The 22,275-nt window shown below is 51.4% G+C and overlaps 10 protein-coding genes across 10 annotated transcripts; 8 read left to right on the plus strand and 2 right to left on the minus strand.

Annotated features, from left to right (window-relative positions):
* Positions 1-341: 341 nt before the first annotated feature.
* BD324DRAFT_578959 (ATP binding protein) lies at positions 342-1,546 on the plus strand (the record flags this gene model as incomplete). Its single annotated transcript, XM_022013349.1, has 5 exons — positions 342-378; positions 449-681; positions 731-755; positions 831-1,408; positions 1,466-1,546. The coding sequence occupies 5 exons, from the start codon at positions 342-344 to the stop codon at positions 1,544-1,546; spliced, it is 954 nt and encodes a 317-aa protein (XP_021871810.1).
* Positions 1,547-1,688: 142 nt separating this feature from the next.
* Positions 1,689-2,574, plus strand: BD324DRAFT_401837 (hypothetical protein). The gene has a single exon (XM_022012685.1). It carries the CDS (start codon positions 1,947-1,949, stop codon positions 2,448-2,450), a length of 504 nt encoding a protein of 167 aa, XP_021871811.1. The 5' UTR covers positions 1,689-1,946; the 3' UTR covers positions 2,451-2,574.
* A 295-nt stretch (positions 2,575-2,869) lies between these two features.
* BD324DRAFT_623453 (hypothetical protein) lies at positions 2,870-4,390 on the plus strand. The gene is made up of 6 exons (XM_022015583.1): positions 2,870-3,288; positions 3,397-3,598; positions 3,656-3,807; positions 3,875-3,995; positions 4,065-4,189; positions 4,227-4,390. The coding sequence occupies exons 1-6, from the start codon at positions 2,907-2,909 to the stop codon at positions 4,370-4,372; spliced, it is 1,128 nt and encodes a 375-aa protein (XP_021871812.1). The 5' UTR covers positions 2,870-2,906; the 3' UTR covers positions 4,373-4,390.
* Positions 4,391-5,972: 1,582 nt separating this feature from the next.
* On the plus strand, positions 5,973-7,322 carry BD324DRAFT_623461 (hypothetical protein). The gene is made up of 5 exons (XM_022015584.1): positions 5,973-6,316; positions 6,373-6,461; positions 6,512-6,586; positions 6,648-7,017; positions 7,075-7,322. The coding sequence occupies exons 1-5, from the start codon at positions 6,054-6,056 to the stop codon at positions 7,250-7,252; spliced, it is 975 nt and encodes a 324-aa protein (XP_021871813.1). The 5' UTR covers positions 5,973-6,053; the 3' UTR covers positions 7,253-7,322.
* A 481-nt stretch (positions 7,323-7,803) lies between these two features.
* Positions 7,804-9,509, plus strand: BD324DRAFT_401941 (CAP domain-containing protein). Its single transcript, XM_022012686.1, has 8 exons — positions 7,804-8,578; positions 8,635-8,713; positions 8,762-8,785; positions 8,830-8,894; positions 8,951-9,006; positions 9,054-9,134; positions 9,190-9,208; positions 9,266-9,509. Exons 1-8 carry the CDS (start codon positions 8,077-8,079, stop codon positions 9,340-9,342), a joined length of 903 nt encoding a protein of 300 aa, XP_021871814.1. The 5' UTR covers positions 7,804-8,076; the 3' UTR covers positions 9,343-9,509.
* A 49-nt stretch (positions 9,510-9,558) lies between these two features.
* Positions 9,559-10,828, minus strand: BD324DRAFT_623472 (hypothetical protein). Its single transcript, XM_022015585.1, has 4 exons — positions 10,683-10,828; positions 10,133-10,635; positions 9,911-10,080; positions 9,559-9,830 (listed from the first exon to the last, which is right to left on the minus strand). The coding sequence occupies exons 1-4, from the start codon at positions 10,791-10,793 to the stop codon at positions 9,676-9,678; spliced, it is 939 nt and encodes a 312-aa protein (XP_021871815.1). The 5' UTR covers positions 10,794-10,828; the 3' UTR covers positions 9,559-9,675.
* Positions 10,829-13,092: 2,264 nt separating this feature from the next.
* On the plus strand, positions 13,093-13,892 carry BD324DRAFT_623475 (hypothetical protein; the record flags this gene model as incomplete). The annotated part of the gene is made up of 2 exons (XM_022015586.1): positions 13,093-13,733; positions 13,791-13,892. Exons 1-2 carry the CDS (start codon positions 13,218-13,220, stop codon positions 13,887-13,889), a joined length of 615 nt encoding a protein of 204 aa, XP_021871816.1. The 5' UTR covers positions 13,093-13,217.
* A 1,400-nt stretch (positions 13,893-15,292) lies between these two features.
* On the plus strand, positions 15,293-16,981 carry BD324DRAFT_650375 (hypothetical protein; the record flags this gene model as incomplete). The annotated part of the gene is made up of 1 exon (XM_022018135.1): positions 15,293-16,981. The coding sequence occupies one exon, from the start codon at positions 15,293-15,295 to the stop codon at positions 16,979-16,981; it is 1,689 nt and encodes a 562-aa protein (XP_021871817.1).
* Positions 16,982-17,585: 604 nt separating this feature from the next.
* On the minus strand, positions 17,586-18,667 carry BD324DRAFT_680709 (hypothetical protein; the record flags this gene model as incomplete). Its single annotated transcript, XM_022019091.1, has 2 exons — positions 17,586-17,629; positions 17,680-18,667. The coding sequence occupies 2 exons, from the start codon at positions 18,665-18,667 to the stop codon at positions 17,586-17,588; spliced, it is 1,032 nt and encodes a 343-aa protein (XP_021871818.1).
* A 415-nt stretch (positions 18,668-19,082) lies between these two features.
* Positions 19,083-21,973, plus strand: BD324DRAFT_680710 (hypothetical protein; the record flags this gene model as incomplete). Its single annotated transcript, XM_022019092.1, has 16 exons — positions 19,083-19,437; positions 19,490-19,619; positions 19,660-19,760; positions 19,811-20,029; positions 20,077-20,216; positions 20,272-20,346; positions 20,399-20,474; positions 20,540-20,765; positions 20,815-20,957; positions 21,015-21,066; positions 21,127-21,194; positions 21,242-21,381; positions 21,421-21,562; positions 21,610-21,702; positions 21,749-21,816; positions 21,871-21,973. The coding sequence occupies 16 exons, from the start codon at positions 19,083-19,085 to the stop codon at positions 21,904-21,906; spliced, it is 2,064 nt and encodes a 687-aa protein (XP_021871819.1). The 3' UTR covers positions 21,907-21,973.
* Positions 21,974-22,275: the final 302 nt, after the last annotated feature.

Raw genomic sequence — 22,275 nt, forward strand, 5'->3', positions numbered from 1 at the left:
CGAGTCAGACTGCTGCCCGAGCGAGACAAAGGGGGTCCTGCATCGCTCCACCCTTTCTGACCAAGCCTTCGCCGTCATAACATCTGCTTGAGCTATGCATCTCGATCACTGTCTGCTCACACAGCCCAAAGTTCTTGCTCACACCTGCACACTGAATCTGAATCTTTGATTTGTTTCGGTCCGAAGATCGGAATGACCGGCAACCAAAAAAAGAAGAAAAATCAGAACGCCGCCCGCCGGTCAATTGATGGAAAGGATCAGACAGTGATGCCGGTACAGTTGAGCAGTGCTTGGTAGCTATCTTCATCGGACATCTTGCATCCACTTGGCAGCTCGACGCCATGCCAGCTTCTCGTTGTCTCGTGAGAGGCTCCATAAGTGAGTCTGAGGGGATGCCTCTGGCGATGATGTGCTACATCTTACCGATCGCTCACGCTCATCACTTTAGACATTGACGAATTCTTTCATCTACCTCACATTGTTCGACCGGGAGAGACCATCTCGTCTACTGATTTCGCTCGTAAACCCGGTGGAAAGGGAGCGAATCAATCTTATGCCGTGGCGAAAGCTGGTGGTCAGGTCGACCTAGATGGATGTATAGGTCAGGATGGAACATGGGTCAAAGAGTATCTCGAAGCTGGGGGAGTGGATGTCCATCGCCTGCAAGTATTGAAAGATGAGGTGAGACGCCCAAACAGCCCACGAGGAGAAAACCATTGACAAGACTTAGGTCACCGGCAGAGCCATCATCCAAAGTTCGGCGGATGGGGAGAACAGCATAGGTAAGATAGAACTCGTCCATCAAGGATGACAGCCCTAATCCTTCCCAGTTCTACATAAGGGCGCAAACTTCTACGCCCCCTCAGAGCCTCAACAGCTCGACCTCTCTTCATACACCCACCTCCTACTCCAAAACGAGATTCCCCTTCCTATCACGCTCGAGCATTTGACGACAGCCGCATCTCATTCCATCACTACAGTTTTCAACCCTTCTCCCATGCTTTCCACATCTGAGCTCAGATCTTTCCCCTGGGACAGTCTCTCCTGGCTCATTGTGAACGAAGGCGAGCTCGCCGACCTCCTTTCAGCGCTAGGCAGCTCAACATCGCGACCATCTTCCTCGGAAGGAGAGAATCTGCGAGGCAAAGCCGAAGAGGATCTTAGACTCTTGCATGAGAACCAACACTTTAGCTCGTCAACATCGATCATCTGCACGCTAGGAGCGCAGGGGATCATATACTTTCAACCTCGATCAAATTTGCCCGTCAATATGGGACATTTACCAGCCGCCAAGCTCCAGAAGCCTGTCAAGGACACGACTGGCGCTGGAGACTGTTTTGCAGGCTACTTTGTTGCCGGCTTAATGGCTGGATTAGAGTTAGAAGAGGTCCTGAGGATATGCCTGACAGTAAGTCATAGGCTATGCTGAAGAGCCCAGTGCCCTATCCCTGATGATGTATTCTAGGCCTGTGCGATTTGTGTGGAAAGTGCTGGAGCGATGGAGAGCTACGCCTCTCGAGATGAGGTCCTGAAGAGACTGAACTAGGTCAAGATTATGAATTGGCCCCAACATTACGCCTCCGTCAAGGGTCGTGTAATCAATTTTGCTCCTGGACCGGCTCATCCGCCGCGCCAAGTCGGTTGGCATCCACGACACAGCCTCCATTGCTCTTCCTTTCGACCTTCCTTTGCTATTGACCTCCACGCTGATCCTTTCTATTGACATGTTCAATCTCAAGGAGTCGACCAATGCAAATAGTCAAGAGCGAGTAAGGAGACTCTGACAAGCAGAGCTCTGTCCGATACTCGATCTCTGCCCTCAGCTCATTCTGGCAACCGGACAGATTGGAGTCGGTACGCAAAACAAAGCAGCGTGTTTTCTGTACGGTGCACTGGGTGCACCTGAGGCAGTACCGCTCCGCACCTTGTCAAACAACAGCGGCAACATGGATCTCTTCGCTTCCTCCATCGATGTCTTTTTCCTGCTCTTAACACTGGCGCTCATCCCAGCTTCACAGTGGATGACAGAATCTCATCAGCCTCTCGATCACGGCCCTCCTCATACACCCCTCTCATCGTCATTCCTGAAAGTCCGATCGACCCAGTCCACACCTACAGCCTCTCCACTGGCTTCTCCCAAACCTTCCTCGGACCTCTTACAAGTCCCTGAGATTCGGCTTGTCCCCGAACGACCCAAAGGCCACAAGCGGAAATCCGTCTCGTTCTCCCTGTCTTCAATGGAAGAGCTTCACCAAAGCTCTGCAGGTGGCATGGACCCAAAGAAACGACCCCCTACTCCTTACGTCCTTGGGCCTAGTAGTCCTGGTAAGATCAACGACGATGACAATCAACCTGGTGATGGCTTGCCTCATGGACCCATGAGCCCACTAGCGCATAGCAAGCATGTTGTGGACCCGATGGGAGTGGAGAAGAAATGGTTGCTGCCTTAGGCCCTTCTACCTTGTCTTTGAATAGGCGGCTTGTCAGATGTTGATCACGCTCGTTTACTAAAAGCACACTCATTTTGGATCATCCTGCTGCATCTTATTTCTCATAATCTCGCAGACAGACACTAAACTGAGACACAAAGTGATATAGCATGTCGGCCTCAGCCCCGACCGACATTAGTCGTGAGATAATTTCTGACAGTCAGCGTTCCCGAAGCTACAATGCAATGCTGTCTGCCGGGAAGTTCTGACAAGTCTGAGACCCCGCAGTCTCCCGAAGCTGGACCGCTCTGGCCTATAAGAGACGATAAGTCTGCAATCTACCTGAAACCCCTCACCTTACCTTTCTCATCATTAACCGCATGACCGCTCTGCCTCAAGGGTTCACGACGGGGAGATTGAGTGTGACGGAAAGGGTGCACCCCCGTTTGGATCTGGTTCTCCTTTGGGACGACCAATATGGAATTATCCTTAGACATGTCCCGAGCGAAACCTCCCGGACCCATCTCGCGGATTCATGCGTTAACTTGTCTGACATACGCTTGTGACATTTATCACTTTTGGCAGCACTCTGACAGGATGCCATCGTACCGTTTGCTGAACTCTCTGCTCCTCGCCCTGTACGGTAAGAAGTGTATGCTTGTCCTGAGCTACGTGTTGACCCATGAACCAGCAATCCCATACGGTCAAGCGTCAACTGAGGCAGTCTCCTACCCTCACGTGCATCAGATCAGAAGCCAAGTTCATCGCCAGGGTCGATCACTCAGGTCTCGTGACCAGACTTGGTCACTAATCATACCTGACGGCGGACCGTCCGAGGCAGATCTCATCAACTCTCCAGGTAAGTCCAGTCTGTCTGGCTCATTCGATTGACTCGCACACACCGAGCAACCGCTTCAGTCAGAAGGCGCGCGGCGCTGGTGGTACTGATACTGATACTACCCTGTAGTCCTCATTAGCCCTCACGTGGCTGTAGCCCTGTATGGAATTGTCAAATGCAATCACGGTTGGATCTCAGCTCTGATGTTGAAGGCACCTGAAGAATTCAACGTGGAGACTATAGTTGGCTACATGTCTTTATACTCACCAGAATACTCTCGAGCCGTATTGCAGAATATGACGATTGAGACGTCCAGTGAAGATCATGCCATGTACGTCGATGCTCACTCCGAGACCCTGACAGCCACTTATCATTACACATTCTGCAGGTGGCCTGCATATTTCGACTATGCACTGAGCACGTTCTACGCTGGCATATTTGGGGTCGATGCACCCACTGATGTGGGAGGAGCTCTGCAAGCATTCACCGGACTGCCTACGTCGACTTACGAACAGGATCAGTACACACAGGACTCGTTGCGTGAGGCAGACAGGGCTACTGTATCTTAGCCTGAAAGAAGATCTGACCCTGTACTTTTCGTTTGCAGAATTCGCCATGGATCGTTCGAACGAGAGCCCAGTCCTGGTTCTTGCCAACGAGCAAGCGACGGTACTGAGCCCTGGTAAAATGTACGCCGTCAAGAACCCGAGTAGCGGATCCAACTCGACGTGAGCGGACCTCATGATCTCTGTACAGATATGTAAGATTATTCTAATCTATCTGCCTTACTTGCTCAGCGCCCAATTGTGGCAAGCACCGGGTGCCATAGGTGAGGATACGGTGGTGAACGCCTCAATCTCGCAACTCTTGCAAGATACCAAATCGGTCTCACACATCACGGACTTCAAGCGCTGGGTGCCTAGTCAGTGGCATGAATGTGGAACGATGTTTATGGTCAGTGGCACGACAGCGAACATGTTTCAGCCTTTTCTTTGTTACTGAGTCTCTTTTACTTTGTCAACCGTTGAGCAGGAAGCTAGTCGATGACTTTCGAAGTGCACCATTTGTAAAATCTTGTATTCGTTACGTGCTTTCGATGAAATAGAGCAGAACTGCTCATGCCTTGATGTCGAGTGTCCCTCGAGATACAATATGTGTACTCCTCTAAGATCCTCATACTGAAAGGATATCTGTGATTAGGCGAGGGCAAACTTGTCATCACTTCTCCTTGATCTGAGCGTTATACAAGTTCCAAGGGATCCAAGGGATCAAACGACGTTACCAACCTTATAGATCGGGGAAGAATGGAAGACAGGGTGGAAAGGAAGGCGACTCAAAGTAGCGGGTCTCAGGGGAGCCCGTCCTACATGAGCAACGGCTTAGTCGACCTCTACAACAGCGATAGCAAGAGGTTTGACAAGATGAGGTACATCAATCTCGTACTCGTCTGCTATCTTTTCATCGGTGAGTGTGTCCCAGAGCTCTGACTCTCGTCCTGATTGACCTCCTTGATCAGGTGCATCAGCCTCAGCCCTCCGTCGCAGCTCTCGATCCATGCAGATGGACGGCAGGTCCTCTCGTGTGCAACGCAGAGCCAACGTGACGCAGACCGTGTGGTCTTCGGGCGGTCCTAAAGAGATTGATATTAACAACTCGCCAGGTGAGCTATACAGTTCAGCTTGAGCGCCTTGCTCTTCTGACCATTCGACTCTGTTCTTCAGCAATGCTCAGGCCCGAGATCGCCGCATCCCTTCGGGCAATGTTGACCAGTAGCGATCGTTGGATCCAGGATCTATTCCTCATGGAACCTGACAAAGTCTACGATGCGTACAACTCTCCTGCCATATGGTCTTCTCTCCATGCACCTGACGGTACACGACAGCTGGCTCTCATCACGGACTTTGAACCGAGCAAGGTGCCAAAGTAAGCTGCAGGGCTGTTGCAGGTAGATGATGAGCCAGACCGCTGACAACCCAATCTCAGCTGGCCACAAGTCGTCCAATTTACTCTTGAGGAAAACTACAAAGATCGCTTCTCACTGGATCTCCCGACTGATCCGGGGTCGGTTTTGCAGATCCTCACCGGCCTCCCCACATCTACGTACCATCAACAGCAGTACGATGAGGTCAAGCTGGGTATGTCTTCTCATCCCTCGCAGGCTCATGAACGTGTTCTGACTTCACGGGACAGCCTTTGCCGTTCTTCGCTCCGGCGAGAGCCCAGTACTAGTCAAGTCAAGTGCACGATCTACATCGCTCAAGCAGAATACCGTGTTTGCAGTAAAGGCTGCGGGAGGTTCCAGTAGCAGTGCGACGTCGTGAGGCTGTCCCAGTCTTGCTGCACCTTCGAGGCACTGATTTGAATCATCGCAGTGCCCAGCTATGGCAGACACCATCGACGGTCGGGGAGCAGCTTGTTCTGGTCAACATGACCATCCCGGTTCTGTTGAAGGAGATTGACACGGTCAGTCACATTACCGATTTCAAGCGATTTCAAGGTAGTGCTTTCACACCTTGCGGAAACATGAATGGGAGCTTGTACTGCTTCACAAAGTGATGAGAATTTGAGCCTTTCCCACAAGGTCTCCACGCCCCTCTCTGCGCAGAGCTGTATCATACCATATGTTGTAACATTGTGCATACTTGTCTGCTGCCGATGGTTTCCTCAAACTTTTACCCAAAAATAGCCACCTTGGCGACGTGTCCGACCTCCACCCTCGGACTTTTCCGAGGTACGATGATGCAGTCACAGAACTGGGTCGGCGCTCTTTCCATGGAGTACCCTACATGAACGCGAACATGACAGCGGCAGAGTTGACAGAGCATCCAGCGCAGATCCCTCAAGCACTTGACAATCCTTTCCCTTACGGTCCCGAGGTCGAGGCATCCAAATCCGCCCCATACAGCTCAAAGAAATCAGCACTCGCCTTCTTCCTCCAGGCGACTGGTGCCAACGATGTGAAGGAGTTGGAAGCCAAGAGCAGGTCATTGCAGGAAGAAGCCTACAAGCTTTGGCCTTACCCTTGTATTCGCAGGTGGTCCTTCTTATCGTGAGTTCTAGCCCCCCCCCCCCCCCCAAAAAAAAAAATGATGTCTAATACGGCAGGACCAAAAATGCTGAACATCCGATATACGAACGTATTCTGAAGCTTGGAACAGAGTCGAACGCGATCTTTCTGGAACTCGGATGTTTCTGTAAGTCGTGACAGCGCCCGGTCCGTCATGGACGACAGTTGACGTCACAGTCGGCACGGATTCGCGTCGTTTGACCTATGATGGATGGGATCCGAGCCGAATTGTAGGGACAGATCTGAGGCCGGGTGAGTCAGGCTGCGTTGGTCTGGAGAAAGCATGGTCTGAGCTGATCAACAACACATTCAGAGTGGTTCGAGAAAGGCTACGAATTGTTCTCTGACAAATCGACGTGCGAGATCAAATTCATCCCAGGTGACATTTTTGATTCTGCCCTTTTGCCGACCTCTTTCGAGAGCGGCTCTTCTGCGACGATCGACGTTGAGACACTCAAGAGCCTCAATTCCCTTGCACCCCTTCAAGGCCATGTCCGAGCCATGTCTGCCTTTTCCTTCTTCCATCTGTTTGAAGAACAAGGTCAATTTGAGCTGGCCAAGCGAGTCGCGACCTTGATATCCCCCAAAAAGGGATCCATCATCTTTGGTGCTCATCAAGGAGGAATCAAAAAAGGCAGTCTGTCTCGAGCCAACAGTCATGATCCCAATGCGACGCGTTTCGTGTGAGTGAAGCTGTAGACCAAAAGGGCACAGGCTGATCGATTCACCTTGCTTCTCAGTCATTCACCCGAGAGTTGGGTAGACATGTGGGAGACTGAAATTTTCCCGAGTAGTCGGGATTCATCGGTCTCAGACGGGAGCATCCGAGTCAAAGCGACGGCCAAGCTGGTAGAACGGTCAGGCCCCATACAGCCTAATTCCACCAGTACCATGGGTTGGATCATAGAGGTGTTGTAATGTCCTTCCAGCCATGTCCAAGTGCATGTTCGAGAGCATTTCTCATCAGCATTAGAGAGAGAGAGTTGTGATCGTCGCGTCGCGTGTCCCGGGGAAAAAAAAAAGAGTCCACAAAATCTGAAACAACAAAGCCGCCGCCACGAATCGCGTTTCAAGATGGGGGTTCGTTGTTTGGGCACAACCACTCTTGTGTATATTGTGTATATACGCTGGAGTGCCACGCAGGTGTCGACGAGCAGGAGATAGATCGCTGAGGAGGACTGAACAGCTTAGGTGAAGGTCAAGTTGGTTGGGACATAATCGCTCGGGCGAAGCACGAAGTTCATCATACCCTTCATACCGTCAGATCTAGACGAGATACAAGCAGACTGCACAAGTATTCGGGCCTGGATAATTGAAGGATGACTTGAGACTTGACATCATTGGTGTGAGTGCATACGTCTATCCTTATCTCTCCGTGTCCCTTCCTCATCATTGCTCCCCTATGGTCCAAGGACCTACCGTCGTCAAGGAGTGTTGTTCATCACTTGGAAGGGGTCGGAACGTTGTCTGGACTCTCCAAGAACAGGCACCTGAAACGGGGGTCGTCCGTTGCTTTTGGTCGTGATATATATAATCAGAAGAGAGACTGATTCTACCACTGCTATCCTTCTTCTCCATATCCCACTCACTGCAGTTCCTCTTATTCGTCGCTTTATCTCTAGTCGTAGATCGACTCAGCGTATACAAGGCGACCCACACATTCTTTTACAGATTCACAGCTTTGACAGCGCCGCTCCCCATAATTACTTTACGAAACTTCTCCACTCAACCTGACATCCATCATGTCCCGCGTTACTATCAAGGCGTTCCTCACCCTGGCGGTATTCGCATTGCCGTCTATTGCCATTCCCGTCATTGATGCTCATGTGGAAGTACCCGCAAAACGAGTAGTCAAGCGAGGATGCGGAGTTCGACCCTCAGTATCAGCAGCGAGCCCAGTCTCGTCTACCGCAGCGCAATCAAGCCAGATCGGAGCAAACTTCGTCGGTTTCTCCGGATCAGTCTCTCATCACGCTGCAGCGAGCTCGACTTCGTTCCAAGTGGAGCAGACTGCCATTGAAATCCATCATCCTTCGTCGTTAGCTCCGCCTATTCCCCCTCCTTCACCTGCACCTAGTCCACCCTCGTCTAGTGCCGAGCCTTCGTCGACAGCTTCCAGTCTTCCTCAACCTTCGAGCCCTGGCGGAGGAGGCGGAGGTAGTAATGGTGCAGATGACGGGTCCTCTGGTGATGCGCAAATCGACCAATTCTTGAATTTGCACAACACCTTCCGAGCGGAATACGGTGGGTAAACACTATCTACAGTTGCCCAGGTAAATCTCACTCATATCTCCAAACAGGGGCCGGCAAGGTCACATGGAATACCACTATGGCGCAATTCGCCGCGGACGCCGCCAACACATGCAACTACGGACATACGTGAGTGATGAGCATCGAGGCTCAATGGCATCAGCTGATTGCGCCAAGCGGCGGACCTTACGGCGAGAACATGTAGGTTCATGGATCAGCAAGTCGGGACACTGACCCTTTGATAGCGCAGCGGGTGTCGGAGGAGGATACAACATTACTTCGGCTTTTGACTCGTGGGCTAATGAAGCTTGTGAGCCCTGCCAGAAAGCAAATTCGTGATTCAAAACCGATGACTTGACTCCCAAGCTCTGTACAATTGGAACAGTCCTGGCTACCAGGAGAGCACTGGACATTTCACTCAGGTATGACTACTCCCTTTGTCTCTTCTTGATTCTCTGACTCTGCGCAGATCGTCTGGAAAGGCACCACCCAGATCGGTTGCGCCATGGCTTCCTGTGCCGACAACACCATCTTTGACAATTACGGACAGGTGAGTAGCAGGCCTCTACAATCAATCGCGTGCCCAGATTGACGTGATCGCCTAGAACTCATTGTATGTTGTCTGTAAGTCGAACAGGTCTTTGCTTTCGATAGTCGCCGTATACTGACGAGCTCGTTCAGGCGAATACGCTGCCGCTGGCAATATAGTCGGAAACAATGGCGAATACTTCAAGCTCAACGTTGGCATCAAGATCTAACGTCCGAGGCATTCGCGGCATTCGCGGCTGGACAGGAGTTACTTGCATACAATTAAGCTCCTGCCATCTTCTTATCCATTCAAACCCTCACCCAGGCCATGAAACGGAAGACGTTGAACATTTGCCGTTTGGGGCTTTTTCTCGTATCAGATTCACTGTACTCCATCGTAGGTTAGCGTCGGCATGCAGGTCATGATGACCCAAGCAAGATCAATACTGTCCGCCCCAACTTCCACCCCATACAGTGCCAGCCTGCAAGGGTGTGATCAGCATTCTGCTGTGGTAGTTAACCAGTGCCGCTCACCTGAACTGCGTGGACTCTCTCCTCCAGACTCATGTCCTTGACTGCCTGGGGAGACTCAGCTCGAGCCATCGCCATTTCCGACTCACGTGAGTCATTGTTCGGCTCATCATGGGCCAGTCTCCTGGACCTTTGATCGGAGGCCTCCCGGGGCCGTCAAATGGTCGTCGTACTCCAAATTCCTCGCCTACGAATACATGCATCAGCGTAATGTCATCCATCATCCACAGTAGTTCGGACATCCATAGTAGTTCGGACTCTCCTCACCTGTTGGGAGCATCATCCATCTGGTCTGAGGCTCCACTGCTACGCCAGGCATTGGACTAGTCGCTACTCCTGCGGGAACACGCCGAGCCCCTGCACCAGGAGCTGACGACACACTAGGCAGCCACCGTTTGCGACCGCTGAACGCCGCCAGTTGCTTCGCTTGTTCCGCTCTAGACAACATTTGAGCAGTGTTTTACGCCTTCGGGTCATCATTATGCTCACTTGAGCTTCTGCCTTTTGAGTTTCATCTCTTGTTTCATCTTCCTCTCCAATTCCTTTTGCTCTGCTTTCCATTTCTTCTCCTCGACTTTTCTCCAATGCTTGCTCATCTTTGCTCTCTCGCCAAGGACACGCTCCCATTCCATCCGTTCAGCTAGTGGAAGCGATGCAAAGTTCAACGGGACATCGTCGATGTATCTTGGACCTCCATGGGCATAATAGTATGGATTCGTCTCCCATGCTGAAGCTGAGGGTTGCGGGCAGGGTGTGTAGGAGTATAGCTGAGGAGCAGCACCAAGCTGCTGAGCGGCTGAATGAGAATTTATAGCCGAGCGGCGGGTCTGATCCAAGCGAGAAACGTCAGCGTCTATCATCTGCGCGATTGACCCATGACTCGTCACCTCTGTGTGGGTCTGGCCTCCGAACGTCCTATTCCACCAGCTCGCCTTCGGAACCTTTTCAATGATCCGTCTAGGTGGGGCAGAGGGGTTCGAGGGATCGACTTGGTAGGTAATTATAACTCCAGGCTTCTTCTTCGAAGTCGACGGTTCAGTATAGGGCAGGCCCAAGCGAGCAGCTTCGACCGCAGGATCAGGCATTCTAAGGCTTCAAATGAGAGATCTTGGTCAGATCTGGAAGCACTGTCCTCGTCCGGCGCCGTCATCGGGCGCCTCGAGAACGAATCAGCACTGTCCAGAGATGATAAGTCAGGACCTGGCTGAGAGCCATGCATCCGGGTATTTGACTCTGGACACAGATGCACACACACACAGAGACACACACGCAGTGGTTGGCCGTGAATGTGACAGTACCTCATGCAAGTGTGTTTTTCGAAATCACCTCATTGACCTCATTGAACAGACTGTGCTCGATGATGGACAATAGGTCTCGTCATCGCGTTGGAACTCAAAGATCCCCCTCAGCCCTAAATACTGCTAGGCGCCTGCGGCACTAAGGGTCCACACGAAATGGCCAAAACTCTGCAAGATTTATCCGCAAAAAGTCTCCAGCTTTGAGGCGTCCCTCAGGTTGCTCCTCCTTCGCCGTCTCCTTGCCGCCACGGCGCATTCATGCTGCAATAGATTAAAAATTTACATTCCCAGGAGGTTGGAAGACGCTGCTGCTCGGAGCCCGTATCGGCGACTGAGTGAAGGAGTCTCCCGTTAACGCCATTCAGTGTGCGTCCCATACTACAGTTGGGCGATACTTCAGCTGTGCAACTTACCACTTTTGCCGGTTCCTGTACCAATAGTGCAAGACCGCGCGATGACGCAAATGCTCGGGGACATCCGATTTGAACAAGGTAAAACCTCTCCTGTTTCGCAAACTGATCTCAACATTCGCGCTCATCATCGGGCAGTATGACCGTCCATTGATCTCAGATTGTTGGACAGGATAGCTAGAGGATATATCGGTGATCTCCCACACGGTGTCAAGGTGCTCAAACTGTCGGCCTTCGCTCGAGATACCCCAGTCGATTTTAGTCAGCGACTGCTTGGGACCCTGCCGGCGACAGCCGTGTGACTGGTCAAAAGCTCGCAACCTTCTCCCTGGTCACGGTCCATGGAGTGAAAAGCGGTCGCTGAGTGGCTGTAGATCGAAGCTTTCAGAGCCAGGGCACTGGTCACGGAGAAAGACTATTATTAGAAGGTTCATTTCTAAGGAGGTGTGGCGATCAGGCACGCAGTCATGAAAATTGTAAGATCAAAGGCTCAGATCAGATGCCTTTCCACGTGCCGTAAGGTCTGAGATCTGACGCACCCGAAAATCTCTAGGATAGCGAGCTGGGAGGCGCTACATCGGCGAAGAAAGAACTCGACAGTCGTTACTGCAAGAGAACCTTAGCTGAGAATGTCTGGCTATATATAAATATACCTGTTCGTCGTCAATTCCTCCCCACCTTCTTTTTCGCAAGCAGACTGGGACCATGGGCTTCAAGCGTCCGTCAATCACCCCAACAGGTAGTCCGACCTCAAGTGATGGTCTGCTCTCCTACTCTTCCGGAGCTGTGCCTCAACCCGGACGTCACACACCTTTCGTTAGTCTGTGGCGAGAGATCCTCACAGCGCTTGCAATCGGACTGCCCACCTTGATTCTCGGAATCTTTGCGCTTCTCGCTGGTCTCGACAGAGGGCCTCTTTCTGCAGCTTTCATTCCGAGCCAGCGGTTGTCGGGGGAGGTCGTGAATCTTGCTAATTGGGCATCCTTACTTGCTTTGACGGCCACTATTATTGGGACAGGTGGACGTCTCGTTTTGAATGGAATCGCAAGGGCTTGGCTCCGCCGTCGAGCCATACAAGCTCAGGGACCGACTATCAAGCAATGGCGCTCAATATCAGCAGGTTACTCGTTAACGCATAGTCCACGGACCCCGGGACTAGCTGGTGGACTGTTTTTCGGCTGTGTGTGCCTCGTAACGGTCTTCACGTTCGCACTCCAGGGCACACTCGTCCCGGTTCCTAAAATGAAGCTGTATACGCTCGACCCCATGTACACACTTCCGTATCTCAATACGGCCGGAATCAGCTCACATGTCAGCTGCGGCGTGATGGCTATAACTCAGCTTTGTGGATCAGTCGGCAGCCTCCCCCAGATCATGACGGCATTTAGCCTTGGGACGAGCAACTCGCGAAGCAACTATCAGTCGATGCAAGCAGGATCAGTAATTTCAGACTTCGGCTTCCTGGCCGGCGTGCCCGCTGGTGCAGAGGACTTCTTAAATGACGCCCAGAATTCTCTGACTCAGACCGAGGGAGTATTTTCGAGCCTGACGATAACAACCCCAATGATGTCGTTCAACACCACATGCTCCTTATCAAACGGGTCGTCTATAGTTGATGACAAGTACTATTTCTCTTCGGCATGCGACGGGAACCTATACTTTGGGAACGCTACCTCGGGCGACCTATGGCTCTTCTCGGACACGTGCGCGGCAGGTGTTGCGAACGTCACGCTCTTCGAACTGGCTATTGGGGGAACTATAGACCCCAAGAACCCCAATAATACAGACACATTCGGTGTCACATGCCAGGTCTCTGCGAGCGAAGGCTATGGGTACTCCACCCTCCGATATGGTTTGGCAAATGTGATGCACACCCAGTATGATAATGGCACTCTGGACTCGTCCTTCCAAGCTCTGTCTTACGTAGACATCAAGACAGTTGCGACTGGCCTCATTTCTGCTTTCAGAGCTGAAGCAGGTCTCGTGGGTAAGCCGGGGATCATGGGTCTCGCCATGGCCTCATGCTGGAACGGTGGTCAAGTGGACCTCGACGGACTGGCGGGCGGGATCAGCAACGCTCTCGCGGCGGCTGCTACCGCGGGTTATGAGTACGAACTTGCCCAAACTCAGACCAAGTCCGCAGAATTGCCGGTCGGCGTGAATCAGAATGGCCTCGCTGTACCAGGCTTGGGTTGGAAGAGGAGCTCAAGGTTGTGGGCCTATTCTGTATTGGAGATCCTTGGCGGGCTTCTGTGGCTTGCAGCTGGTATATATATGATTGGTGGAGGGACTCGGTACGACCCATCAGACTGGTTCCAAACCATCAACACTTCGGCCGGCTCTGATCTCAATCAAATCCAAGGAACGTGCACAGGAGCTGACCTGCACGCGAAAAAGGTCAACAAAAATGTATTATGGTATGGTGAGATCCAGCCCAACCATGTTGGTTTCTCCCAGATCAAGACTACTCCATTGAGCGCCGCCGAGAAGTACGGATGCAGAGCAAATTTCGTTGATGAAAGCAAGGGGCAAGTGTAGGCGAGATAGAGATACTTTATTTAATGTATAGGGCAAAATTCGGTTTATATGTACTGTACGACTCTGGATTCGGGCCTGATCGGGGAACAAAACAGAGGAGGTATAGCCATGATAAGGAGACTTCAACAGAACCATGCTGCCTAGTCTGTCCTCGATACCCTCTTCAAGGAGCAGGAAACCATGTTCTACTGCCGGTTTGAACCCTGCATGATCCCCACTCGAAATCGAATGAACGGAACCCAAATCGTTGCTTCCGACGGAGACCAGCGGGACATTTCACAAATTGTAAAAGCCCTGCGTACAAAGTGTGTTCGGAATTAATGGACACTTTGTCCTCTCCGCATGCCCGCTGTCGGATTTTCTGTCAAGGTGCATGGTCAATTCGATTTGCGCGGTGGCGCAGAATACTGTACAACATGAGTCGTGCGGGAAGCTGGTGATGTGCTTAGCGAGCGATCCAATCTGAGCGAAGTAGAAGTCCTATCAGATATCCAAAGCCCGATGAGCGCTCAGAATTTTGGGTAGCAGACTCGTCTAAGGCCTTCTCTATTTAATGATCGAGTCTAAAGCTCTTGATGATCATCTTGATGATCACATGTAGGTATTGGAGTCCATAGCAGTCCGAGATCAGCGCCTGTCGATGACAGCCAATTAGTCAATGCAGTTTGCCACCTGCCAAGCAACTCATGCACAGGAATAGCGCAGCGAGTCTTCGCCGGCCTGACTGGTTATCGGTCCGATCTGGCCAGGATAGCATTGCCAAGCCGTCACGGTCCACCGCAGGAGTAGAATGATTCAGAACGTGGCTGCAAGACTGTCATGGCGGAGATAAGTCTGGTCAATACGACGTGCAAGACTGAAAATTTACAAATTGTGCACCAAATTCCAGGAACGGGACGATCAGGCACAGGCACAGAACATGAATTGTTCAGGATAAACGGGTAGGGTTCAGACAAATGTTGAGCGATGCTCAGCTGTTGGCAGGCGGGGAAGACACATCAAGCTGACAGTCGATGCAGCGCTAGATTGAGCACGATATTGTACGGGCATCGACTCACAATTAAGCTCAGAGGCGTCCGTATCGGTTCATGCGATGTCTGGAGGCGAAACTACTCCCATAGAGTTGCGTGAAGCCGTCGAAGATATAAAATGAACCCATTGCTGTCTTCAAAAGTAATACGCTCACCCCTCTCACACTTCTATACTCTTCTTACCTTCACACTGCCAGTCTTGACCAGATCATGCGCTTGTTCCGCCGTCCTCCCCCTTCGCCAACCGGCAGTCCTTCGTCGACTTCCGGTCTATTGTCCCCTCCTCTGGGAAGTCATTCCGCCCCTCGCCACAAATTAATCGTATCTCTCGTGGGGCAAGTCATTGTAGCTTTTTTCATCGGCTCTCTCACAATGACCCTTGGAGTTTTTGTACTCCTCGCTGTGTTCCAACGAGGGCCCCTCGCCAAACCATTTCTTTCTCCCCAGGTTTTCGCTGGATCAGTTATCACCTTATCTAATCTTGGGTCTTTGATCGGCGCTATTATCACAGTCCTCGGTATCGCCGGAAGATATGTCCTATCTGGAGTTTCAAGGGCTTGGCTGCGCCGGCGAGCCGAGAAGAGTCAAGGTATTACCATCAAGCAATGGCGTTCCTTATCCGGCATCACGCTCCATGAGCTGCATCGCACTCCCTTCCTGGCCGGTGGAATGTTTGTTGCATTTGCGGTACTGGTCGGTAGCAATTCAGTCATGCTTCCTGGCACTCTTATCCCTACCTCCCAGATTAGATATATGAGCCTCTGGACCATGAAGACAGCACCATATCTCAATACAGGCGGCCAGGGCTCACATATCAGTTGTGTCAACATTAGCGATCCTACCTTCTGTGCAGCGGTTTACGGTGTTCCATCAATCTCCATCGGCTTCAATGACGGATTCAACCGGACGTCGAGCTATTATCCAGATTTAACATCCGGAATCAATTTCGCAAATGTTGGGTTCTTGGCAGGGGTCCCCGCTGGATCAAACTTTTTCGCTGGACGGCTCGGGGATGCCACTTTCGAGACCCTCACCATTGATACTCCTATAACTGCCTTCGAAACCACTTGCTACCTACAGGGCGGCGCGAGCATTAGCCAGGACCAATACTACGTCCCTTCGGCTTGCCAGGGTGAAAATGTTTACTATGGTAATTCCACTTTGGCTGCCACTTACATCTGGGGAGACACTTGTCTACATGACGGTTCGACCATCGTCGAGATAGCCCTCGGGGGAAACGAGATACCGGACCACGAAGGCACGATCAATTATGCAATCCAATGTCAGGTATCGGCGCGCGAAGGTCAAGGCTGGTCAACATACTTTTATGGGATAGGCAACCAGTTCTATGTGACAAACCCGTCAGAGCAAACACTGGACCTTTCTGGATTCCAAAGTCTGTCCTATTATGATATGTTGTCTATCACAACAGGCCTTCTCTCGGCCATGAATGCCGAGATTGGTCTTGATGGGAAACCTGGACTCATAGCGATTGGCATGTCCAAAGCCGTGAACCAGGCCGGGCAAGTAGATCTGGAGGCGCTGGCCGGCGCTGTCAGCAATGCCTTGGCAGTTTCAGCGACATCTGGTTATCTGTATGAGACGAAGGACTTGACGGAGTCCCAAGGAGACGGTAACCCCACGGTGCTCGTCGGCCAGAATAGTGATAATGTCGCCATAAGAGGATATGGCTGGACTAAGTCTTGGAAATTATTGGCCTACTCCTGTCTTGAGATCCTGAGCGGACTCATTTGGCTCACAGCTGGTATCTATATGGTCAAAGGAGGAACTCGATACGATCCCACGGACTGGTTCCACACCCTGAACACGTCAGCTGGCTCGAACATTCAGCAGATCAATGGCACGTGTACCGGAGCCGATCTCCAGCCTCGAAAAGTGAACAAGAACGTTCTGTGGTATGGCGAAATCGCATCGGGACACGTTGGATTCTCTCAGTACCAAACTGCTCCGATCAGCCCCAAGAAAAAGTATGGAGACCAGTCAGCAGCTGTTGAGAATCTTGAGGAGAAAGAGCAGTCTGAGGCTTCTGAGACCGTTTGAGAAGCTTCGACACTCTAGGGCTGGGGCGCCTTCGTGATCTCTGGCGGGTAGAGCTATATTTATTATTAGGGTGAATAAGGGGCTTTGTTTTGACCTTCTGTTTTCATTTTTATGTTCCGGTGGCATGCATTGATTGGTCGAGTCAATGCAGAGGCAACATATCGTAGAGATGCAGATAAGAGGCCGGGGAGAACCAGGACCCTGATATATATTGGCTGTCCTCTGTGAAGGTCTTCGCGCCACAAGTTCCTTCACCGCTTGACTCCCTCCCTAATTACGAGAATTAGGCTGTAGACAGAACTACATTTACATCTACAGCCTCGCATCGGTCGGATTCAATCGAGGCTTTGTGCACTGTGGCACATACGAGGAGAGTGATCCATGCTGCAAGCTTTCTCGACTTGTATCTGAACACTCTTCGGAGGCGACACCCATCAGTCTCCTGGGATTAATGAGCAGGCAGCCGAGAATGGCCTTCTGTACAGTTTAAAGGATATAGTCGCTGGCCCGCAGACATGCATCAGAGGGCTCTGCATACAAAGCTATGTATATAAACCGGATGTCGCGGCAAAATCTGAGCGTCCTTCTCAGCATTAGACCCCGATTAAGCAGCTGAAGTTGGCTCTATGAGACCCAATTGTTGCCCATCTGGTGGAGGATCAGGGAAAGTGACTTGCGAGTTGATGAAGTGTGCTCACCCTTGCCAACCGTGAGGCTGTAGCCTTTGGCATCCTCTGCTAAGGCTCTAACGAGACTCAACACATTCTTCGTCATCGCTGTGAGCTCTTCCTTATGTACAGACTCTCCGACGGCGAGAGACAGTTGCATGACGAGCTTCTCCGCAAATGGTCTTGCATCCGCGACCGGCAAATTCTGCACAGCCATTGCTTTCCACAGAAGGGCGGATTGTTTTCGTGGAAAACGGCTCATAACCTCGGAGAATTTGGCATCGTCTTCAGGTTTGAGAGATGCGTCGAATCTCGTCAAGATCTCCGACCGGAGGGTAGCGCATAGGACGTTTCGAACTTTGGGGGCAGTAGAATAAGAGGAGTTCCTGGTGATTCTCATGGAAATTTGCCGGATATCATCGTTGATGAGATCGAGATCACGCGCGTAGTCGGATCGGTCACGAATCGTTGAGGGAGTCAACACCATGACGCTGGCGAGTTCTCGACGGACCGACGTGAGCTGGTCCTGGAGCTGCTTGACAGTTGGACCTTCTTCCGTCTTGTCAAGCTCAGGAGAGCTGTACAAATGGTGCTGATCGATTTCATTCGAGCTCTCCGCGTTTCTGAGCTTTCGAAGCAAAAGAAGTACCGCTATACAAGCCATGATGATAACCACGCCCAATACAGCTGAGAGCGCCGCAATACCTGCCACCGGAGTCTTGGCCGCCGGTGCCGACTCGCTAGGCACTGGGACGGGGATTGTTGTCTGCACCAACGTCACGGCGCCGTCCTTGATGGTGACTGGAATCTCTGTCTCGATGACGCTCTGGGTGACATTCGTGACGATTTTCGTTATTGCGGTTTGGGCCACCTCGAGTGTGGTGGTGAAAGGTGTAGGACTCGAGAACGTGACAGGCACTTTGATCATGCTCGTATTGATGACAGTAGCATTCGCTATCTGAGTAGCATTTGCGATTGTAGTAGCATTCGCCAAGTTGGTACTGGTTGTGTTTGGCATTCTGTAAACTGGATGTCGGGAGGACGATGTTCGTAGTCGGCGAGCCACTGATGAGAGTGGATGTAGGCGTTATATATATTCACGGACCGAGCTGCCTGCTGACCGGACTGCAAACTGGAAAAGTCCGGAAAGGGATGCTTATCTGCCAATCATAATGTGCATCTCAGCATGAATGGTTCACATCCGCCATTATGCACCAAGTCTAATCATTCGAAAAATGTCCCCGAATCATTCTGAACATGTTTTCCGGTTCCTGTGCCTGAAGATCTCGTGCATTCTGAAAACAGAATAGTCCGTCGCTTGGCGAAAAATGAATATCCTTGGGAGACTTCTTCGTAAGATAAGCAGATCCCGTGTTCCGGAAACAACCTGTTCTTCGCTTTCAGCTCAATCACAACATATTCCACAGACCAAGATGGGAAACTGCACATCGTCAGTCGAAGAGGACGGATCACCATCGCCATACACCCAAGATCCAAGGAAACAACCGCAATGGTTTCAGCAACAGCAGATGCAGAATCAGCAAGCACCCCCACCGCCGTTTCCTGCACAGACACAAACCTTTCAGACGCAGCCTGCTTTCCAAGCGCAAGGTCGCCCGCAGGGTGTCCCTCCGGCCAGTAACAACCCATACACCAACCCCTCTGCATGGAGTGAGAAAGAGCCGATTCAGGACCAAGGTTCGGGTGAAGCTATAGCGGGAAATGCGCCGATCGCTCGAAAGACTGGAGAAGTCCTTGTGATCAGCTACGACATAGGAACGACTGCGTGTGAGCCCAAACGCCCTGACTATGTATGGCTCCGAGCTGAATGTCTCGGTAGCTGGATGTGCGTACATGTACAGAGATTCTAGCGGAGAAATCGGATTTGGACCCGAAGTTGTGGATCAGTGGCCTGGACAGACCGCAACCTCTCTCGGAAAGACTCCGTCTATCCTCTTCTATGACCAAGGGTGGGCACGCGTGCCTTTGGAAAGTGCTGACAGTTCCCAGTGGGCATTGTAGGCCAGAATGGGGAGCAGAATGTCTGGCTCCAAAATGGACTCCAGGTAGATTGTCCTCCTTGGGAATACACAAGACAGAGTGGTTCAAGCGTATGTTTGACAAAGCCACTCCATTTTGTCCAACTTACTGAAATAAACAGTTCATGTTGATCCGGCATCTGGTCCGACACTGCGTAACGGGCCAGAGTACCAATTGCCTCCGCGCGTGTCAGTGTATCAAGTCTACACAGACTACATGACCAGGCTCCACTCGGCAGCCATTGCAAGACTGAAGAGTAGGCGTGGCGCCGACCTTTTCGACAGGTTGAGCGCTGAAGGCCGAGTTCAATACATCCTTACGATTCCAGCCGCTTGGCAGAGTGATTCTTTCAGAACCAAACACTTTAGCATCCACTGACTCTCACAGAACCATCTATCGTTGGAGAACTCCGAAGATGCGCTCTGCGAGCTGGTCTCATAACAACGGAGGATTCGACGGCACTGGACTTTTGCGCCGAGCCCGAGGCGAGCGCTCTAGAATGCGTGGGTACTTTCCTCGCGTCCACTGTGTGCCCCCTCTGCGTATCCCCTTTTGCTCACCTTCCGATCCTTTGCCCACCAGTTTAATGCCGCGAAGCAGCTTGTCTTGACCTCAAACGACATATTTACGGTCGTCGATGCCGGTGGTGGAACGGTGGTGAGTGGCAGCTTCAATCAACTTTGCAATCGCCAACAGGTCATTCTTTCAGGACCTGACATCCTATCAAGTTTTGACTCCAAACCCGTACCTTACCCTCAAAGAGATCGACATTCACAGTACCCGTTGTGAGCATCAGTCACTTTTTATTCTTGATAGCCAATCACCTGATGGGCTTGCCTTTGCTCTTAAGGTCTGTACGAAGGTGGCACTTTCGTCGACGCCAGCTTTGAGCTCTTTTTGCGAGACAAGCTCTGCAGAGAATATCCCGCCATCTATCAAGAGCGGCATGTAGCAAGAGGAGTCAAAGAGTTTGCCTCATCTATCAAAATTCAATTCGGCAGTCGCGGACACAGTTCCACCTTTTTGACCCTCAGCGACGAAGATGAATATGACCAAGGATGTATCGAGCTACATTGGTAAGCCTGCTCGACTGTTACAAATGTTCCTGCTCAACGTCGGCCTCAGGCACGAGATTGAGCAGTGCTTCAAGCCACAAGTTGACAAGATCGTATCCGCCGTTCGAGGCCAGGTAACAAGTCACTTGGGCCAGAGCAAGGTCATCTTCTGCTCCGGGGGCTTTGGCAGCAATGACTATCTACGGGATAGGCGTAAGCGGCAGTTTCACGAAGGGACAGAGCATTTCGTTGAACAGGGTTTTCATCTAGTTGCAAGCGAATTCCCCGGGATTCAAGTTCTTCAACCCGGAGATAAGAGCGCGTGAGTGCTTTTGATCAATGAGGCATAGTGAGGGTGTTGATCCAGTTTTGTGTTCGCCAGTGGATCCAAAGCGGTCTGTTTGGGAGCGACTCGCTACGGAATCTTCAGAAGCGTCAAAAGTCGAACCTGTAAGAGTCCTGCTGGACCTGCCATGCTGTACTGAGAATCGGTGTAGGTTCCTCTTGGTATGGTGTACAGACATTTAGAGACTATAAGAGCTCAGACCAGAATTTGGACGGAGCATTGGCCCACACGGGAGTCGGCAAACGCGGCCAGAAGATCTTGAACCGAGTCTTCTCCCCGATGCTCTCACCTGTAAATTGCTAGATAGAAAGTGAGCTGATTCCCAAATAGGGGGAGAGCATAGAAGACGATGAGTGGCGCAGCGCACCATTCACCATGCACTTGGCCGATAACGCCTCTGCTGTCCGTAAAGGTTATCTCGTATTTTTCCAAAGTGACCGGTTTGCCAAACCGACTTTTACAGATGAGATCGGTGAGCATCGTAAAGGAAAATCTGATTGGAAGCTGAGACAAGCACAGGATCCACCCAACTATGTCGGGTTGACGTGTTCATACCTCCCCACGTTGCCGGTAAACCAATCATTGCAGCTAATGGAGACCGATTCCGATCGTGTGAGTACTCAAAATTGGGAGAGGATCCCCTGACTAAGGACTTCAGACGATATCATTGTGTGGCTATCGCTGGGGAGAGCAGATCTTCGAACTCGAGTGTCAGTAGACAACGTGGTGAGTGCTTTGTGAATGGCTTCCGAAATTGTCGCTCAAAGCCGTACTATGTAGGAATCCGGAGGTGGCACAGTCTCGTGGCAGCAATGATAGTCTTGTATCTTGTATCAGGTCAGATTGACCGTCTGCTGGATTTTGAGGTTTTTCTGCATGCATCAGGGTCATAGTCCTCTACATCATGATGGCCTGGTCCCTGATCTGATCCGAGTCAGCCTTTTCTTCGATTCTATGTCTCACTAGTGTACTGCATGACTGCCACGGCACCAGTCTTGAAGCTGAAGATACCCCGCTTATTCTTGTGCCTGACATCGCACTCGGAGGGCGTGCCACTCAGCTTCCCGCATTTGCTAAGCAAAGGAGTTTCCATGGTCTCGCACGAGGGGTATCTATTCCTGACGAATGCCAAGCGAAAGGTAATGCATTTCCGTCTTAGTTAACGGTGGCGTGCATCAACGCTAC

This window comes from Kockovaella imperatae (assembly GCF_002102565.1).
Source record: "Kockovaella imperatae strain NRRL Y-17943 chromosome Unknown BD324scaffold_5, whole genome shotgun sequence".
Lineage (NCBI taxonomy): Eukaryota > Fungi > Basidiomycota > Tremellomycetes > Tremellales > Cuniculitremaceae > Kockovaella > Kockovaella imperatae.

Excerpts from the sequence above, each read along its gene's own strand:
- BD324DRAFT_401837 (XM_022012685.1), top strand. The coding sequence starts at position 1,947 with ATGGATCTCTTCGCTTCCTCCATCGATGTCTTTTTCCTGCTCTTAACA.
- BD324DRAFT_623453 (XM_022015583.1), top strand. The coding sequence starts at position 2,907 with ATGGAATTATCCTTAGACATGTCCCGAGCGAAACCTCCCGGACCCATC. Across the intron at positions 3,289-3,396 it reads AGATCTCATCAACTCTCCAG|TCCTCATTAGCCCTCACGTG; the intron begins GTAAGTCCAGTC and ends ACTACCCTGTAG. Across the intron at positions 3,808-3,874 it reads GTACACACAGGACTCGTTGC|AATTCGCCATGGATCGTTCG; the intron begins GTGAGGCAGACA and ends TTTCGTTTGCAG.
- BD324DRAFT_623461 (XM_022015584.1), top strand. The coding sequence starts at position 6,054 with ATGAACGCGAACATGACAGCGGCAGAGTTGACAGAGCATCCAGCGCAG. Across the intron at positions 6,587-6,647 it reads AGGGACAGATCTGAGGCCGG|AGTGGTTCGAGAAAGGCTAC; the intron begins GTGAGTCAGGCT and ends CAACACATTCAG. Across the intron at positions 7,018-7,074 it reads CCCAATGCGACGCGTTTCGT|TCATTCACCCGAGAGTTGGG; the intron begins GTGAGTGAAGCT and ends CTTGCTTCTCAG.
- BD324DRAFT_401941 (XM_022012686.1), top strand. The coding sequence starts at position 8,077 with ATGTCCCGCGTTACTATCAAGGCGTTCCTCACCCTGGCGGTATTCGCA. Across the intron at positions 8,714-8,761 it reads ACATGCAACTACGGACATAC|CGGCGGACCTTACGGCGAGA; the intron begins GTGAGTGATGAG and ends GATTGCGCCAAG. Across the intron at positions 8,895-8,950 it reads CTCGTGGGCTAATGAAGCTT|CTCTGTACAATTGGAACAGT; the intron begins GTGAGCCCTGCC and ends TTGACTCCCAAG.
- BD324DRAFT_623472 (XM_022015585.1), bottom strand. The coding sequence starts at position 10,793 with ATGACGGCGCCGGACGAGGACAGTGCTTCCAGATCTGACCAAGATCTC. Across the intron at positions 10,636-10,682 it reads TCGCTTGGGCCTGCCCTATA|CAAGTCGATCCCTCGAACCC; the intron begins CTGAACCGTCGA and ends ATAATTACCTAC. Across the intron at positions 10,081-10,132 it reads CTCAAAAGGCAGAAGCTCAA|AGCGGAACAAGCGAAGCAAC; the intron begins GTGAGCATAATG and ends AATGTTGTCTAG.